Source organism: Pimephales promelas, chromosome 5 (assembly GCF_988280905.1).
Source record: "Pimephales promelas chromosome 5, fPimPro1.hap1.1, whole genome shotgun sequence".
In the NCBI taxonomy this organism is placed as follows: domain Eukaryota; kingdom Metazoa; phylum Chordata; class Actinopteri; order Cypriniformes; family Leuciscidae; genus Pimephales; species Pimephales promelas.
This window is the reverse complement of record NC_142773.1, coordinates 4,572,143-4,590,855: the sequence shown is the minus strand read 5'-3', so window position 1 is coordinate 4,590,855 and position 18,713 is coordinate 4,572,143. Positions and strand designations below refer to the sequence as shown.

General features: G+C 35.8%; 2 protein-coding genes across 2 annotated transcripts in view; both read right to left on the bottom strand.

The window, feature by feature from the left end:
• Window positions 1–10,769, bottom strand: part of dhx30 (DExH-box helicase 30) — a 30,469-nt gene extending 19,700 nt beyond the window's left edge. Inside the window, exons 1-6 of the mRNA XM_089130828.1 lie at window positions 10,559–10,769; window positions 10,354–10,481; window positions 8,194–8,304; window positions 5,384–5,532; window positions 2,062–2,170; window positions 1,370–1,519 (exon numbers count right to left, since the gene is read on the bottom strand). Coding sequence (XP_088986954.1) covers window positions 1,370–1,519; window positions 2,062–2,170; window positions 5,384–5,532; window positions 8,194–8,304; window positions 10,354–10,481; window positions 10,559–10,733 — 822 coding nt within the window. The 5' untranslated portion in view covers window positions 10,734–10,769. The remainder of the gene's footprint in view (window positions 1–1,369; window positions 1,520–2,061; window positions 2,171–5,383; window positions 5,533–8,193; window positions 8,305–10,353; window positions 10,482–10,558) is intronic.
• A 492-nt stretch (window positions 10,770–11,261) lies between these two features.
• On the bottom strand, window positions 11,262–17,477 carry LOC120483140 (hepatic and glial cell adhesion molecule). Its single transcript, XM_039678049.2, has 5 exons — window positions 17,192–17,477; window positions 16,531–16,875; window positions 16,011–16,310; window positions 13,080–13,184; window positions 11,262–11,799 (listed from the first exon to the last, which is right to left on the bottom strand). Exons 1-5 carry the CDS (start codon window positions 17,271–17,273, stop codon window positions 11,783–11,785), a joined length of 849 nt encoding a protein of 282 aa, XP_039533983.2. The 5' UTR covers window positions 17,274–17,477; the 3' UTR covers window positions 11,262–11,782.
• Window positions 17,478–18,713: the final 1,236 nt, after the last annotated feature.

Below are 18,713 nucleotides of genomic sequence, written 5' to 3'. Positions count from 1 at the left end.
AAAAATCTTCAGTACATGCAAGTGTGGTGCGCGAGAGCATATCAGGAGAGGCGCAGAGTAGGGCTGGTCAATTAGTTTTTCTAAAGTTTATCTGTGTGTAAATATATCTGTGCAGCGCAGGACTGCTTAAACACAATAGAGCAGCAAAGAAACAGATGAGCGAGAAGAAAGAGTGGGATGTGCTTGACAAAAACCACAATAAACCGTGAGAGAGAACTGGATTCGGTACATACAGGCTCTCTGTGGTGCATATGCGAAGCACAAGGCTGCTTCAATGGTCAAGTACACACATTTGTGTGTCAAATGTCCGTCTTGGTAAACACAGCCAGTTGTGTCTAAAGTGAAAGTAAACAGTTGAGCGAGATTATCATTATATCAGATCCATGCAATCATGTATGTTGTGTTAGAAGGGAGGCCCACTGTCTTTGAAAACCCCTGCTTTATCGTAAACTTTAACTTCTATAACTTTGTTACACATCCATTTTTTGAAGCTGCTTTAAAGGAGTAGTTCAATTTTAAAAAAAACTTTTGCTGATAATTTACTCACCACCATGTCATCCAAGATATCCATGTCTTTCTTTCTTCAGTCAAAAAGAAATGAAGGTTTTTGATGAAAACATTCCAGGATTTCTCCATATAATGGATTTCAATGGGAACCAAACGGTTTAAGGTCCAAAAGACACTTTTAGTACAAACTGCAAACTGTTCAAAAGGCTTTAAATGATTCCAGACGATGAATAAGGGTCTTATCAAGCGAAATGATCGCTAATTTAAAAAAAATAACAACAAAGTTTAAGTTTTATAAGCTCAAATGCTCGCCTTGCTCTGTTCTGTGACGCGTGACTCTCCCATCGAACTCGTTCATCAAAATGAACGAATCTTTTCCAGAGTCAACTCGTCATTTCGTTCGTTGTATGAGCCAAATGACACGAAAAAAAGATTTGTTCATTTTGATAAACGAGTTTAAACCGGAGAGTCATGAACGCTCATCACAGAACAGAGCAAGGCGACCATTTGAGCTTATAAAACTTAAACTTTGTTATTTATTTATTAAATGAGCAATCGTTTCGCTTGGAATCGTTTTTCGCTTGGAATCTGGAGTCGTTTAAAGCCCTTTGAACAGTTTGCACTGAAACTGTCTTTTGGACCTTGAACCGTTTGGTTCCCATTGAAGTCCATTATATGGAGAAAAATCCTGGAATGTTTTCATCAAAAACCTTAATTTCTTTTCAACTGAAGAAAGAAAGACATGGACATCTTGGATGACATGGGGGGTGAGTAAATTATCAGCAAAAGTTTTTTTTTTAAAGTGAATTACTCCTTTAACTTCTGGAATAATCTCCTGAGTGTCTGTCCAACACAAACCAACCTTAAACCGGAGACAAGCCAGTGCCGCTGCTTTAGACTCCGCTTCCAGTCTACGCCGGCCGTGAGCTGTAAAGGTCATCTCCTCCGGCCAGCGTAAGGTCAACTCGCATGTCTTCACCGTCCCACCAGTCGTCCTGTACTGAAGCAGCTCCTTCACACGGAGGGGCAGAGAAACAGAAACCAAACAGGAGAATGAGAAAATCAATGAGTGCGTTTACATGCACGTTCTTAACTCGATTAAACTGACAATCCATGTGGTCATTTAAATGTGTTAAGCTGTTTATTCCGATAAACCAAACACAGCAACATTTTCTGCACCGATTTTGTCGGTATATAAATAAGCGGATTTCTTTGCCTTATTAAAGTGCACATGGAAAGGCATCCTTACAGTGGATTTAAGCGCATTCAGACAGAGCGAGTGTTTCGCGGTAGGGAAGGAAGAAATACATCGCAAACTCTTGACCCACGAAATTAAAAAATGCGTCATCTCATGCTACCAGGGAATTACTTGGAAGTCTCGTAAACACGGTTTCCTTGCTTTGCTGGGTTATTGCTTTGCATATAAACCACAACAACTGGTTAATTCAATAAACTGATTTCTGGGACTTATCGCGTATCGGTCTGTATTGTAACATACTTGTTTGGTCTTTTTTGTCAGATGTGTGTGCTGGTCAACAACAGTCTCAAACTCACTCTGACTCTGCAGGATGATGTGGCGACCTGAATGACACTTCCCAGAAGTGCCCTCGGCTTTGGAAACATGGAGAGTGCCTCGGTCACCGTCGGATCCTCTTCTATTGGCCTATGACACATCAAATATCAGATACAGATGGATAACAGAACAAATGCAACAATGATGTGTCAAATCTACGTGAGAGTAATGTATTGATTCATAGCATATGGAAAACTGCACTCATGTGACAACGTGATGAAGGATTTCTGAATCTCCAAAGCATTCTTTCTGCCAGTGTAAACAAAGACCAAAAGCCAATTCAGACTGTAACGTTTCTCAGGAAGATGCGTGTAAAATTTAATTTTCATGGTTATAAAAGGTAAACATTTTACCTGGTTGACTAGCAGATGTCATACTAGCCCTAATTAATACAAATACACATAATAAATATTGTAAAATTTTATTGCATACATTTTGTTGCCATAATAATGCTCATTTCAAAACTTTATATGGTCTTGCGGTCTTAACCCTCAGGTGCTCTTCGGTCATTTCTGACCGAAAAAATGTATGTTTTGAAATGTTAAAAATCACAGCTTCATCGGAATGTTACGAAACTTGGTGACTTTTATTCCATTGGCTATGTGAACACACAAAAAAATTGAGGTCATGATCCGAGCATGCTAAGTGGTCGTAAAAAAAATAGTCACACTTGTGCTCTTCGGTCAAAAATGACCGACCATAGGAAATGAATGGGAAATTGACAAAAACACAAAAACTTTGAGAATTTTTGTGTGTACAATCTACAAATCGGGCACGATGCAGAAAAAAAGTGCTCAGCATTGAAGGGGTGACACTCTAAAACATCAAGAGTGCAAAACAGACATACCCACCCCTACACACACACTTTTAAACACAAAAACACCAATAAATTGTGATTAAAAAATCTGTTTTGAATTTCTAAAAAAAATCACTGCTTCATCAGAAAATTACGAAACTTCGTGACTTTTATGGCAACATGTATGTGAACACACAAAAAAATTGAGGTCATGATTCGAGCACTTTAAGTGGTCGTAAAAAAATGAGTTACACTTCTGCTCTTCTGTCAAACATGACCGACCATAGGAAATGAATGGGAAATTGACAAAAACACAAAAACTTTGAGAATTTTTGTGTGTACAATCTACAAATCGGGCACGATGCAGAAAAAAAGTGCTCAGCATTGAAGGGGTGACACTCTAAAACATCAAGAGTGCAAAACAGACATACCCACCCACACGCACACACTTTTAAACACAAAAACACCAATAAATTGTGATTAAAAAATCTGTTTTGAATTTCTAAAAAAAATCACTGCTTCATCAGAAAATTACGAAACTTCGTGACTTTTATGGCAACATGTATGTGAACACACAAAAAAATTGAGGTCATGATTCGAGCACTTTAAGTGGTCGTAAAAAAATGAGTTACACTTCTGCTCTTCTGTCAAACATGACCGACCATAGGAAATGAATGGGAAATTGACAAAAACAACAATCTACAACTTCAAACTACAATTTGCAATCTACAAATTGGCCATGAGGCAGAAAAAAGTGCTCAACAATGAAGGGGTGACGCTCTAAAACATCAAGATTGTGATATTGACACTCACCCACACTTACAAACAGACGCACACACGCACAAATAAACACACACCTATATGAACCACTGTGTCTGTAATAGAGCAATGTTGTGAGAATATGTGAAATCTATTCAATAATTCAGTCATAATGCAGGAAAAGCTCACAGCAGTGAAGGGGTGACACTAACTTCAATACTGAAATTAACACACACCTATAACAAAAAAAATAAGTAAACGTGTCCATGAACAGCTGGGGAATTCACATGCCTCTCCATAGAGAACTGTACATTTCATCTAGTGGTTACAACATGGTTCTACGCTTTCTCTCCATACTCTTACCAGATGGCGCTAATCTGCCTTCAAAAATTTTTTTTTGGAAGGCCTAGTCTCTATTTTAACCTAAAATACTGCTTAAAAAAATAAAATAAAAAATGTATATATATAAAAAAAGTTTGTATTATTTTCAATGGCAAAAATGGACCATACATATTGCATAAATATTATTAAGTAACATCAAATTGGCTCAAAATACAAAATTAAAAAGAAAAAATATAACTGAACAAAAATAAATTGCATTGGTTTTACTGGGATGGAGAAAGTTTCATTTTTAGGTGTCCGGTCACTTTTGACCGGGAAGATAACAAGTGTGACTCCGAAACGAAGGCTAGTGATTACATCATGATTCTACGCTTTTTCTCTATACTGTAACTAGATGGTGCTAATTTTCTTCAAAAAATATTTTTTTTCTGAAGGCCAAGACTCTATAGTATACTAAATACTGCATTCATAATTTTTTTTAAAAAATTATATACATTTAGAAAAATATATATACTTTTCCATGGCAAAAATAAACCATAAATATTGCATAAATATTAATAAATTAAATCAAACTGTCTCAAAATACTAAATTAAAAAGAATAAATATTATAGAACAAAAATAAATTGCATTGGTTTTACTGGGATGGAGAAAGTTTCATTTTTAGGTGTCCGGTCACTTTTGACCGGGAAGATAACAAGTGTGACTCCGAAACGAAGAGCACCTGAGGGTTAAATATTTTACTTCTTAACAAGTAATGGAGAAGGGATGTAATGTTTTTTGAAACACTATCCAACATTTTTCTAATAAAACTTTAAATGCGTGCACATTAGTGTACAGTGCATAATGGCAGTGGTTAAAAATAATATAAAATATTTACAATAAGACTTTTGGATTGATCTCTTCTTGCATGTAATATAGTCAGGACTTTTTACGCGTGTGGTGGGAGAAAAACCCTGACATTCTGGAATCAGATATCCATAAAAAGCCCAGACTAGCCTTTGTAAATGCTGAAAATACCTTACGTCCCCATGAGAAACAATTACCCTCCAAATGAGGCTCAAGCGCATCTGCTAGTGCTAACAAAATGGGATACCTCAGGGATCACTGCTAGGCCCCATCCACTTTTTAAAATACAGAAAAATCATCACTGGAACATAATAGGCACATTGCTTTTGCTTACTACGTCACTAACAAGTGCCAATCCTAGCAAGACTTTTCTGTCAGTGATGTGTCCCAATGTAAATTTCTGGACCTGTAAGTTTATTATGATTTCGTGACTACAATCTCAATTTTTTTTTTTTTTACACATTTCATTCATCTATTTACTTGAATATGACTGGAATGATGAACATGAAATATTAAACTCAGGTGAAGTATTCACTATTCAGGAAGAGTATTAGATTACCCTTGGGCTCGTTCCTTCTGTGTTTTCTTCTTGAGAGGCAGAGAGTCATCATCGTCTTCTTTATCTTCCCAGACAGATGTCTGCCTCCCTTTCGGTCTCGTCTTTCCTCTAACGGATGGTTGATTTCCTTGACCGAGGACTCCCAGCTCCTAAAGACACAATGCACAATTTTCAGGATTACTGAAATTACAATGAATAGGGACCAAAGCTGAACTTTAAACATGAGCCATACAAGGAGTCCATACAACTCTTGCACTATATTATCCCACTCTTAAAGTCCCCCTGTGGTAAAAATCCAGCTTTTAGTGTTGTCTACGTGGTGGTTTTAATATGCTTTAACTCTTTCCCCGCCAAACACGGAATTTTCCGTGTTTAATGAAAAAACGCATCTGCGCCAAACACGGAATTTTCCGGGTATCCGTGTTTTAGGTGGTATACGGTAAGGAAGACCCGCGCGCATGTCCTGAATGATTGCGCAACTTTTTGATCAGAGAAACAGATCGCAATCGTCTCAAACAGTGGAGTAGTGAGAATGTGTCAGACAGACAATGCAGAGGTATATGGCTGAAGTACTGGAGGTTAATGGACTCGGAGTCCGATCACTCTTTATTTGATAATTCTGAATCTGATCGGGACGAAGTAGTCAGTGAGAGAGATGCACATGTTCATGCTAGCCATGGACGTGCCGCAGATAGATCGTATAATATTATGACACTATAATATGTATGTGTGTGTGCAGGCATTTATGTGTGGCTGTCTAAATATGAAGGTGTAATTGTCAAATTATTTCTCTCTTTGTGCACATTTACCACATTGTAATATGTATTTGTGTGTGTGTGTGTGTGTGTGTGTGTGTGTGTCTAGGCCTGTTTATTGTAATTCCAATTATTCATTATTCACAGGTAGAACACAGAGAGGCAGAAGTTTTATTGCAAAAGTTACATTTCCCTTACATCCTGGGAAATTTGATATATTTTACATTTATTTTATGTTTTTAATTTATTTTGGAAAGTTTTATATATGAAGGAAACAACATCTGAATGTATTCTGCTTTTAAATGCACTTGTTTGATAAAAACACCTTTTTCTCAGTTTTTTGTCCAAAATGTTGTGTTTTTGACAAAACCTACCTCTGTTCAAGAGGCAATAAAAAAAGAACAGATGAAGATAAAATAAAAACGTTTTTTTTTGCCTAAAAGCAGAGGCTCAGATCTTTATTTTTATATATATCATCTTCATATATTCATGGAAGAAAATATTCAGCGGGGGCATTCAAATTTAGCGAAAATCGTCAAAAACCCTGGCGATGGCTGGCAACTTTTTTTTAAAACGCTGGCGGGGAAAGAGTTAAGAAAAAGCATGTGTAAAGTCATAAGTCGAGTATTTTCTCCTTAAAACTGCAGTGAACAGTGTTTTTGACGTCACAAACGACCTTGTAACCAATCAGATCAACGTGTGATCGTCAGCGAGTGGAGCTCTGAGCTGAGTGAGTGAGTGGAGGTGGGGCTCATTTGCATATTTATTGAACCACATATACTAAATGAGGGTGTCGTGTTACAATCAAGCTATTTTAAGGCATGAAGAAATTTTTTTTTCTAAGAAAAAAACTTTTAATGCGTAAATTTGGTTATTAAAGGCGACTTTTAAAATGATTGCTGGGGGACTTTTACCGGGGAACTGGGGAATATTATCAGGGAATAACAACATGGCTTTAAAGGAGAACTCCGGCGAACAATGAACCTTTGGTCCAATAAAACATCGGTACCTAGTCAATCGTTCTCTGAGATTTGTTTTCATGATAATCGAATGTAAAGAGTTTTATCTCTAAAAACTGTTTAGCGTATAATGCTAGTAATGGGGGCATTGAGTAAGTAAAAAGAAATCGCTAGTTAATACCACTAACAAGGCTCAAAATAGCCCCACACTCACACAGTAACTTAATGAGGCTCCATACATGCAAAACGAAGCATTGAGAACTTTGTAAGTGTACAGACCGTTTAATAAGAAGATACTTTATGAAGACAGTTCACTTCGTGTATACAGACAGGAGCCATCTTAAAAAATAGTCTCGATAAGTCGATCCCCGAATGCCGTGCTGAGTGATCTGAACTGTATGAAGTTCAACGAACTTCTGAACTGTATGAGCGGCGTTCGGGGATCGACTTATCGAGACTATTTTTTAAGATGGCTCCTGTCTGTATACATGAAGTGAACTGTCTTCATAAAGTATCTTCTTATTAAATGGTCTGTACACTTATAAAGTTCTCAATGCTTCGTTTTGCATGTATGGACCCTCATTAAGTTACTGTGTGAGTGTGGGGCTATTTTGAGCCTTGTTAGTGGTATAAACTAGCGATTTCTTTTTACTTACTCAATGCCCCCATTACTAGCATTATACGCTAAATAGTTTTTAGAGATAAAACTCTTTACATTCGATTATCATGAAAACAAATCCCAGAGAACGGTTGACTGTGTACCAATGTGTAATTAGACCAAAGGTTCATTGTTCGCCGGAGTTCTCCTTTAATAGACTTGGAATAGAGTGCACAAGTAGTATGGAAACGTTTATTGTACTTTTGCATCCCCATTCATGGCCAATACACGGAAAACAGTTTCCTCTCCAGAACTTCTTCAAGGCCCAAACATACTTCAAGCTAAATTTAAGATACAACAGGTGACATCATTTCAAACAAAATCGGGGCTGAAACTAGGTTCATTTGGATGTCATTTCGAGAGGTTTGCCAAGGCGCCCTATTCTTTGATTGTTTGCTATGGTGAAGGTGCTGAAGTGACTCTACAGCTCACACTTACTCTGAGTTTACATAGAGCTGCAGCTGCTGCTTGACGCTCGGCCTCCAGCTTACGAGACCCAAAGCCCTCCGCCTCCATCGGCACGGGCCACTGGAGGGTGACTGTTGCTCTCTGAAAGACGTTGTGATAAAGTGAACAACAAATACAAAGGTATTACATATTCATCACACAGTAACGTTTCATAAGCTATAGAACATGCTTCTTTATTTGAAGGAGCTGTCCAGACCAGGGATTTTTTAGGCTGTGTTCACACTTGGCATGTTTAGTTGGATTAAAACGAATCCTGGTGCGATTGCTTTGTTAGTGCGGTTCGTTTGAATAAGTGTGAACGCTGACATCCGAACCCTGGTGACACCAAACAAACAGAGAATGCAGAAAAGATGGGTCTTGGTCCGCTTCCAAGCAAACTCTGGTGTGGTACGACTGAAATATGAACACAACACGGACCAAAGACATGAAAATTAACAAAATAACAGACGCCACCCCAAAAAGGACCGAATGCTCAAGCATCCCTGATTTTTCTTGTCATATCGCCAGTTTGCCCATCACAGGCATCAGAACCCTGTCTCCTCACCGCAGATCTTGATTTGTGTGTGATGGAGGGATTCCTGACGCTGTTTTGACTCCTTTACACTCTTCACGAATTCTCTAAAAGGTCAAAATACCATCATATTAGCCCAGAGCACAGCATTGTTTTGGATGCCCGGTAAGTTCCGTCCTGCCTTTTAGGTTCGATCTTAAGATGCCAACCTGAACGCTATAAGTGCTAAATGTTATTTTGTTTTTTAGGTCCGGACTAAACAAAACCAAGCGGACCGAACCACAAGTGTGAACACAGCCTAATCTGCCACAGACCGCCATATATGACAGTCTAGCATTTAAAAGGCTGCATTTACATAAATGATGTATAAAGGCAAAATTTATACTGCAAAAAATAATATGTGGAATAAATATTGTGGAAAACAATAGCACTTTGTTTATTTATTTTTAAATCTAATTTGACTTTAATTTAATCTCTTTTTTACTTTTATAATTCTTTGCAATTTTTATTTTATACATTTACTAATATCAAACGTATTACAAGCAAACAATTATTTTAATCGTTTATTTATATCAAATTTACATTTTAATCTATTTTTTTATTTATTTGAAAAATATGTATATGAAGAGTTCAGATGCAAAATCCTCTAAGTGCCATTTGAAATTTTCCTCTAGAATGATCATTTTTATCAAGCTTGTATATTTAAGTTCAGTGATTTCACTTAAATGGCAATGATAATTACCTATTAATTGTTATTTAAGTGAAATTACTGAACTTAAATATACAAGTTTGATAAAAATCATCATTAAAGAAGAAAATTTCAAATGGCATTTAGAGGCTTTTGCATCTGAACTCTTCATATATACTGGGTTTCTTAAAACATTTCCCGAGCCTCGTTTTTTTTTTATTTTTTTTTATTTAAGACGGCTCATAACTTTCAAACCTGAATTAAATCCACATAGCATTTTTTTTTTATCCACTACAATGGACATCACAACTGAAACAACATAAAAATCCTCGTATTTTAACCATAAATATGAACTAGAGTTTGTGAAATAGTGTTTTTGTAGGTCTGTTTCACAACCTGGCACACAACTAATTCATGAGGTTCCTGCTGATCTTGTAACAACTGATGTACATCAGACGAGCAATAAAAAAATCTTCAAAATAACATTGAATATTATCACTTGATAGTTTATAATAGTTGAAAGTTGGTGAGGCTTTTATATACATAAACGTGCATATAAAATGGTTTGTTACCCCATGCCTGAAGCCTGTCTATGCCTGAAGCTCAATCAGATTTAGTTAGGAGGCGGTATCTTCGTTGTGATTGGTTGATCAGAGACCAATCAGTGAGCAGGCATTACTCACATTATAAAACATAAAAATGTTTTGGTTTACCCCAAAAAACGATGAGATATCCATTCCAATGGCCGCAGGGTCTGAAGGGGTTAGTCAGTCAGTCAGTTACATAAAAAAATGTAGTTTGGTCTAATTTGAAACCGAAAGGTTGTAATGATTACCCCTAACTAACTGTAGAATAGTTATGTCATAATAGCTCTTTAGACAGTCTTATTATAACTGCAATGTCAAAGCAAGTGTCCCAGAGAGGCTCTAACCTTGACCTCCCCATCGCTGCAGCTGTACTGGATGTACTCGGACAGATCGGACAGACCCAGGGATTTGGACAGCGTGGTGTACAAGAGGTTCTTAGGTTGAGGAAACTCTCGGAGAAGATCAGGACCACCTGTACGCAAATGACACTGTCAGAAAAATAAAAGCGCGTGCGAGAATCCTTACAAGTCTTTCGCGAGATGATCTTACCTTTGTGAACAGTTTCCGGCGGAGAGTTGCGATGTTTATGGATGACACCTGTTTTAGTCCTATACTGACTTACAAAAGTCCACTTTGACCAGATGTCTTTATTAATTTCAAGAGTTTTTCTCCTTAAAGCGACGAGTGCCCGAACCGGCATGAGTGCAGTGCAGGACATCGCCATATCTGTTGTCTTCTTCACCGCTTTTGACGCGTGACCTACTGGCGACAGCGCCACCTGTACTGCAGTGAGCGAAGAAGTCAAGAGGTCTCGAAGAAGTTGGAAAATAAAAGTTCAAATATGGAATTAAATTGTTCATATTTACAAAACAATGTGGCCCATCGCTCCTGTACAAAAATATATATGTATGTATTATGTGCCTAATTGTTGTAACAGAACGTTTACACCACATTATTATGCTACTACTGTACTGAGGTATAATGCAACAAACACATGTAGACCCTAAAAGTTAACAAAATCTGAATGAGAATCAACCTTAGAAAATCATGACAGAAAATGACCTTGACTAAAATGATCTGTTTATTCCACAGATTCTCAACCTTTTTTTCTGGTTATTAAGTGAATTATGAATACAAAGTTGATGTTATGCTGCTTTGGTGAATCTAAAGGCTTAGGTCAAACGCGTTTAAAATGAAGGACACTCACAGACACGTCACAGTACAATTTCTTCAAATGACAAAACTGAAAATGTTTTTTTTTAGATATACATATAATTTATTTAAAACAAATCCAAGCATACAGTGGAAATAAATATAGACTGAGCTACTGAGAATTATACATGAATTGACAAACAAATATGTTTTCCTACAGGAAAAAAAGTACCTACTGAAACTGCCAGAATCTTAATAAAAACATTTTTATGAGTTGAACGAGTTTAAATGAGGATTAAAACATCTTCAAGTTTCTCATCACAAAATTTAAATATAACAAATCACACTGCTATAATTCTTCAACGAGTGGCATTGAAAGCACATTTGTTAAGATCAACTGAAGGATTTTTTTAAAAACAGTCTGTCGGCATCAGACCACCAGTTTCATCACGTCTGGACGGACATTCTGAGTGATGGTGACAAAACACACATGAACGGACTCCATTTTAAAATACTGACATAATAGACATCACACGAACCAGAGAGCTTCAGTGTGTGCAATAATATAGTCTCGCCATCACATCTTTCCATACATTCTGCATTTCATCCTCTCAGTTCTCTTCAGCAAGTTTCATCAGCTGGGTAAAACACACCAAATGTTAAAAGATTAAAAAATAAAATTTTACAAAGCATTTTTCAACATTTTTGCTAATATATAATATATATATATATTTATACTAATATATAGCTTATATATAAAGTATAATTTGCTTTATTATTTTATATATATATATATGTGTGTGTATGTATGTATGTATGTATTTATGTATATGTATGTTAGGGCTGTCGAACAATTAACCGCATCCAAAATAAAAGTTTGTGTTTACATAATATATGTGGGTGCACTGTGTATAATTATTTTATAAATACACACACATTATTTGAGAAATATTTTCATATACTGTATATAGATTTATATTATATATAAATATTTTATATATAAATAATATTTTTTTTCTTAAATATACATGCATGTGTGTGTAATTTATATATATATATATATATATATATATATATATATATATATATATATATATATATATATATATATATATATATATATATATATATATATATATATATATATATATATATATACAAAATAATTATACACAGTGCACCCACATATATTATGTAAACACAAACTTTTATTTTGGATGCGATTAATCGCGATTAATCGTTTGACAGCCCTAATATATATATAAATAAAATAAAGCAAATTATACTACTATATAATATTATTATATGAAGCGGCACAATTGTTTTTAACCTTGATAATAATCATGAATGTTTCTTGAGCATCAAATCATCAAATCAGAGTGATTTCTGAAGGATCATGTAACACTAAAGACTAGAGTAATGATGCTGAAAATTCAGCTTTGACCACAGGAATAAGTTATTCAAATAGAAAAAAAAGTTATTTAAAATCATAATATTTCACAATATTGCTTTCTTACTAGGGCTGTAACAATATATCGCAATATAAAAATGCAACAATATGCATCGTGGATAGGGACAATTTGTATTGTGTATAGTTCACTCAAAATGAAAATTACTGTGCGAGATAAAATTGGAAGTTTACAGAGTCTTAGTGTCAGTACTACATCCAACTATTATATATAATATTTAATAATGCGATGGGAGCATTTATTAGCATTTTTTATCAACAGTACATTTTTTGTAAACCTTTTATCATATCTTGGAGTGTCGCAATAATATCGTATCGTGAGTTCAGTATCGCGATATGTATTGAATCGTGACATGAGGGTATCGTTACACCCCTATTTCTTACTGTATTTTGGTCAAATAACTGGCGAGAGACTCAATCTTTTGAGCGGACTGTATGAGAAACACTTACTCTCTTGTTCTGCTTTCCTACGTTTCCTACAGGCACACACTATCACAACAGTCACTGCAGGAATCAGCAGCAGGAGCACCAAACAGTAGAACAATGAGTTGGAGTCTGAAACGATAAACAGCTTGATGTCAAAAACACATCCACAATAGTATATATTCATTTAAGCATTACTCCATGCAATCAGCCCCACAAATGAAATTTCGGCCATTTTCTCACCCTCGTGCTGTTCTGACACATAAGATGATGTTTGAAGAACCTTTCAGCAGTTTATTGGATTAAGAAAAATGAATGGAGTTTCATTTTCTAGTTTCCACATTATATTTAACAAAAGATCAGTCTCAGCCATTTGTAAGTTGAATGTGTGAGGCTTCCAGTCAGTTATTTTACCAGTACAAAAACACTGTAATGCTGCTTGATATTACAGTCTGGGATTTGATATCATTTTAATTTATTATATCATATTCATAAACACACTGGTTTGTAGTGCACAGTTCTAATGTTTCTTGCACTTATTCTTAAAGTGACAGCAGGTGCTTTGGTGCTTGATATTGCAAAGTGCAATCTATTGTTTTCATTTAATTCATGAATGCAATCATAAACACACTGGTTTATAGTGTGAATTATTTTACAATTTACTGCATTTCGTTATCCTTCCAGTTATTTACTAATGACTCAGAAAACAGCTTACTTCTGTGTTGCTACATTATAAGGTGAATAACGCCTAATGAATTACATGTAGAAGAACAGACAAAAACACCCGAATCATTCTTCAAATATCTTCATTTGTGTTGTTTTGCAGAGGGGAAAGAAATCATAAAAGAACAGCATGAGGAAATGAACTACACTCTTAAAAAGAAAGATTTCAAAAGGGTGGGGGGGTTTCTCACATTGTTGGTTCTGCATAGACAAGTTCTTAAAGTCCCTCTGCGGTGAAAATCCAGCTTTTAAAGGGGTGATGAACTAAGAAATCAAATTTTCCTTGAGCTTTTGACATCTAAGAGGTCATCATATTGTAAAAATATCCTGTAAGTTTCAGAACTGAAAACATCCTTGTTAGTCCAATAAAAGCTTTTATTGACACCAGCCACTGAAAACGACTCGTTTTTAAAAGTGGGGAACTATGACGTCAAAGGGTTTAAAACACCACCCCCGCAGACGAAGATCAACACCTACTTCAACACTTAAACTTTATTTTTAATGACGTTCCAGCTGTTCCCCGTCTGTTCGCTTCATTTCACTGAGGATTGGATTTGAGGATTGGAAACAAGACTAGATTTGCAGAACGATTAAGAGTAAAGAATGGTGCTGTGCCGTCTATATTGGATATGACAGGAATTGTGCAACACACGGACTTTGTATGGGTCGAACATGTATGGGCGAATCATTCCAGTTGCCATTTTACAACATTGGACGTTTTCAAAACAATTTCCCCCACATGCATCGACGGGACTCATTATAATATGCAAAACTGTTGTCCACTCACAGCAGTTGGTTTTTACTTCAAAGTCTTCTGAGACGCCCATAAAAACAGAGCGTTTTTCAGGTAGGCTAAAAACTTGGGTACAAAATAGCCTATTACGTATTCATTTTGATGTTTTTGAACGCAAAAACCAAGTGAACGTTATCAGACAACAATATAATAAAATTTAAAAAGCCAGTTCATGACCCCTTTGATGTTGTTTATACGGAGGCGTATTGCATTCACTTGAAGAAATAAAAAAATCTAATCTGTTTTTCTGAATCAACGAGTTAATTTTTCATGAGAAAAAAAATATATTTTGCTCCGTTTTTCTGAATTAATGAGTTAATTTTTCATGAGAAAAAAAATATGTTGCTCTGTTTTTCTGAATTAACGAGTTAATTTTCCATGGATTTTTTTTTTTTGCTCTGTTTTTCTGAATTAACAAGTTAATTTTCCATGGATTTTTTTTATTTTTTTAACTCATAAATTAATTCATAAAAACAGAGCAAAAACTTTGTCACGAAAAATTAACTCATTAAATTCAGAAAAACAGAGCAAAAAATGTTTTTCTCATGAAAAATTAACTAATTAATTCAGAAAAACAGAGCAAAAACTTTTTTAATCATAAAAAAATTAACTCATTAATTCAGAAAAACAGCAAAAAAAAATTTCTCATGAAAACTTAACTCGTTCATTCAGAAAAACAGAGCAAATTTTTTTTCTCATGAAAAATTAAATCTTTAATTCTGAAAAACAGAGTAGATTTTTTTTCTTCAAGTGAATGCAATACGCCTCTGTATGTTTATAGGCCTATGTGGTGTTTTTAATATGCTTTAAGACAAAGCATGTGTAAATTCATAAGTCGACAGCATTGCTGAGTATTTTCCGCTTAAAACTGCAGTGAACCAAAGACAGTCTCAAAAATACGGTTTGAAATGACATCACAAATGACCTTGTAACCAATCAGATCAACTTGTGTGAGTGGATCTCTGAGATGAGTGAGTGGAGACAGGGCTCATTTGAATATTCATAGAACAGAGTATACTAAATGAGTAAAGGGTGTAGAGTTACATTCAGGCTATTTTATAGCATAAAGAAATATTTTCTTCCATGGAAAAAAGTTTTAATATGTAATTTCAGTGATCAAAGAGGAGTTTTAAGAGATACAATTATTGACAACAGAGGGACAACAAACCATTTTTTTCCTATTATGAATAACTAATCCTCTAATAATCTAAAGGATACATTCTTTCCACTATAAAGAACCATTTTTGGAATGGAAAGGTTCCTTTCCATATTAAAAATTCTTCTTGGAATTCTTCTTCTTTATTTTTTAAGAGTGTAACCTTTCAAATGATGTGCACAACAGTACAAATGTCTCTTCTAAGCTTTCAGTTACAATAAAGTACAGTAGAGTCTAGACTGAGAAGAGTCAGTCATGCAAAAGAAAAGAGAAGGCGCTGACATACCTGAAGTTGGCTCGCAGAGATCTGAAGCGTTAAGCAGTGCCGTCTGGTTGCTGAAGGGGTTATTCACCACACAGCTGTAGGTGTTTTCATCCAGATCCTCTATTTCCAGAGGTATAGACAGAGTGTTGTTGAGGTCAGAGCCATTGACGCTGGACACTAAATCATTGCCTCTATACAGGGAAAGAGTCGCCCGTGTCGCATTCTTCACAGAACACGTCAAGACACATGCTGGACCTGAAGATTGCTTCAACACCGTGGAGTTCTGAGAGGCACGGTAGATAACGGGAACGGGCAGAGGAGCTGGAAGTAAAAATCAAACCCTATTACTTACATGTTAACATTAAAATATGCTTTAGTTTAGAAGTTGTTTTCATTGTTAGTTCACCTTTAATGTATTTAGCTAACTAATGTTAATAAATGGAACCTTACAGTGTTAACAATAAACAATGATATCTCAGAAAAAGAGACTTAGACATCCAACAAGTTACAAGAAGAAGAAAACATATTATTTATTTCTCACCATAGACATTTACACTGAATCTCCTGATGGAAGTCTTTCTGCCATTGACGATTGTTAATTTATAAACTCCAGAGTGTTCAAGTCTAGTTTTCTTAATGGTCAGAGACCCGGTCTGATAATCCAGTTGCAGTCTGTCTCTAAATGGCACCTGCTGACTCACATATATGTAGAACATGTAGGACCATTTGATGATTTCAGCTATCAGGGTGTCTGGACTGTCTGGTCCAAACTTCCACGCAATGTCATTTTTTCTCTTAATTTCTCCAATATCTGTCTGCAGAGTGACTGAATCTCCCAACATTATTGACACTGTTTCAGTGTTGTTCGTCTGTGCACCAAACACACCTGCAGAAACACAGACAGCACGTTATGAAATCATGATGTCATCAATGCCGACTTAATCCTAGCTGAGGAAACTTGCTTTTTATTACTTTATTAACTGCTTAATATTAAGCTTCAACACATCCATTAAGATAATTTGGTGGAGTATGGCTACATTTTGTTAACTGATGTTTGATGTCATTAAAACGACAGAAAATGTGAACAGTTTCAAAAAGGATAACAGAGAACTATAACAATATTACACTGCTACAAACTCTGAAACACTGACCAGGGGACCAGAACCCACTATTAATAAAATAATAAAAACTCCTCAACTTACCGGCTAGTAAACACAAGATAACGACAGTCTTCAAACGCATTGTCCTCCACAACTCCAAACAGTCTCTGAAAACTGAACTCATGTGTGCGTTGAGAACTGCTCCACACTCACTAAAACTGGTCAATTTACTGTTGAAATGTGGTTCGTGGCTCGCGCCAGTGGCTCATCGATTGTGCCAAAATATTTTGTTTTTTTAGTGGATCGACTTCGATTGTCGCGCGTTTAAGCTGAGATGAATCACCTATGGTCGCCACGCCCACTCCCTTTCGGCACGCGCGCGCGCCCATTACTGTTTGTAGCCTTCTACCAGGTGGCAAACGTGTACTTTAGTGGTTTGCTACTTAGGCATAAACTTGGCTTTGCGTTAGTGTTACGATTTTCTAAACATTTCAGCTGCCATTATTTTAAGAGGGGTTTCAATGTCTGTTTTTTGTGACTTTTGCTTTTGAATCCCATATTCAGATGTTCAGGGACTTTATGGGATCCTTCTAAAGGTAATGCAAAGATGCATTTTTTCCACAACCAGCAACGTCTTGGGATAGTTCACCCAAAAATGAAAATTAGCCCATATTACTCACCCTGAAGCCATCCTAAGGTGAAATTCTTTTTTCAGACGTATATAATCGGAGTTATATATATATATATATATATATATATATATATATATATATATATATAAAATGTCCTGGCTCTTCCCATGCAGCTTTATAATGGGTGTCAATGGGATTTTCCATCAAGTCCATCAAAGTGCATCCATCCATGATAAAAGTGCTCGAATCGGTTAATGGGCTATATGCATGCATAAATTCCGCATTTGACGCAAGGATGCTCGTCCATTTCCGGTTGGGGAGATTAAAGCGGGGGGGAACCGAGGAAAACGGGATTATAGCAGAGTCTTAAAAATGTACTGTCCTCCAGTCTTTGAAATGAAACGTACATACGTTTAGATGTAATTTTATATATAGTTATATTTATTTAATATAATTTTAAAAAGAAGCATAAACACAACGAGGGGTGTCTGTTTTATCTGTTTTTGTGACTAACGTTTCTTTAGTATAACCATGGAGTATAAAATTCAATATAAATTCTCGGTATTGCATTGGACTCTACGATCGGCGGAAGTTATCGAGCATCCCTAATGTTTCACCGGAAATACCGCCGTGCATAGAGCCCATAAAGGCCTTCTGAAGTGATGTGATGTGTTTGTATAAGAAAAAAATCAATTTTTAAAACTTTATCCACCAAAATCCTTAGAATGTTTGGAATGTTTTTTTTCCGCTGTAAGGGTCCCTGGCTCCAAAATGTTTGAGAAACACCTGCTCTATCCCTATACTACCCCTTTAATATTTAGTCAACAACATAAACGGAGGGGCAGAAATTACTCAAATTTTATTTAAAAAAATATCTTCATTTGTGTTATGAAGATGAATGAAAGTCTTACGGGTTTGGAAGGACATGAGCAAAGGATGACAGAATTTTAATTTTTGGGTGTACTAACCCTTTAAGAAAGCTTCAGTGACTG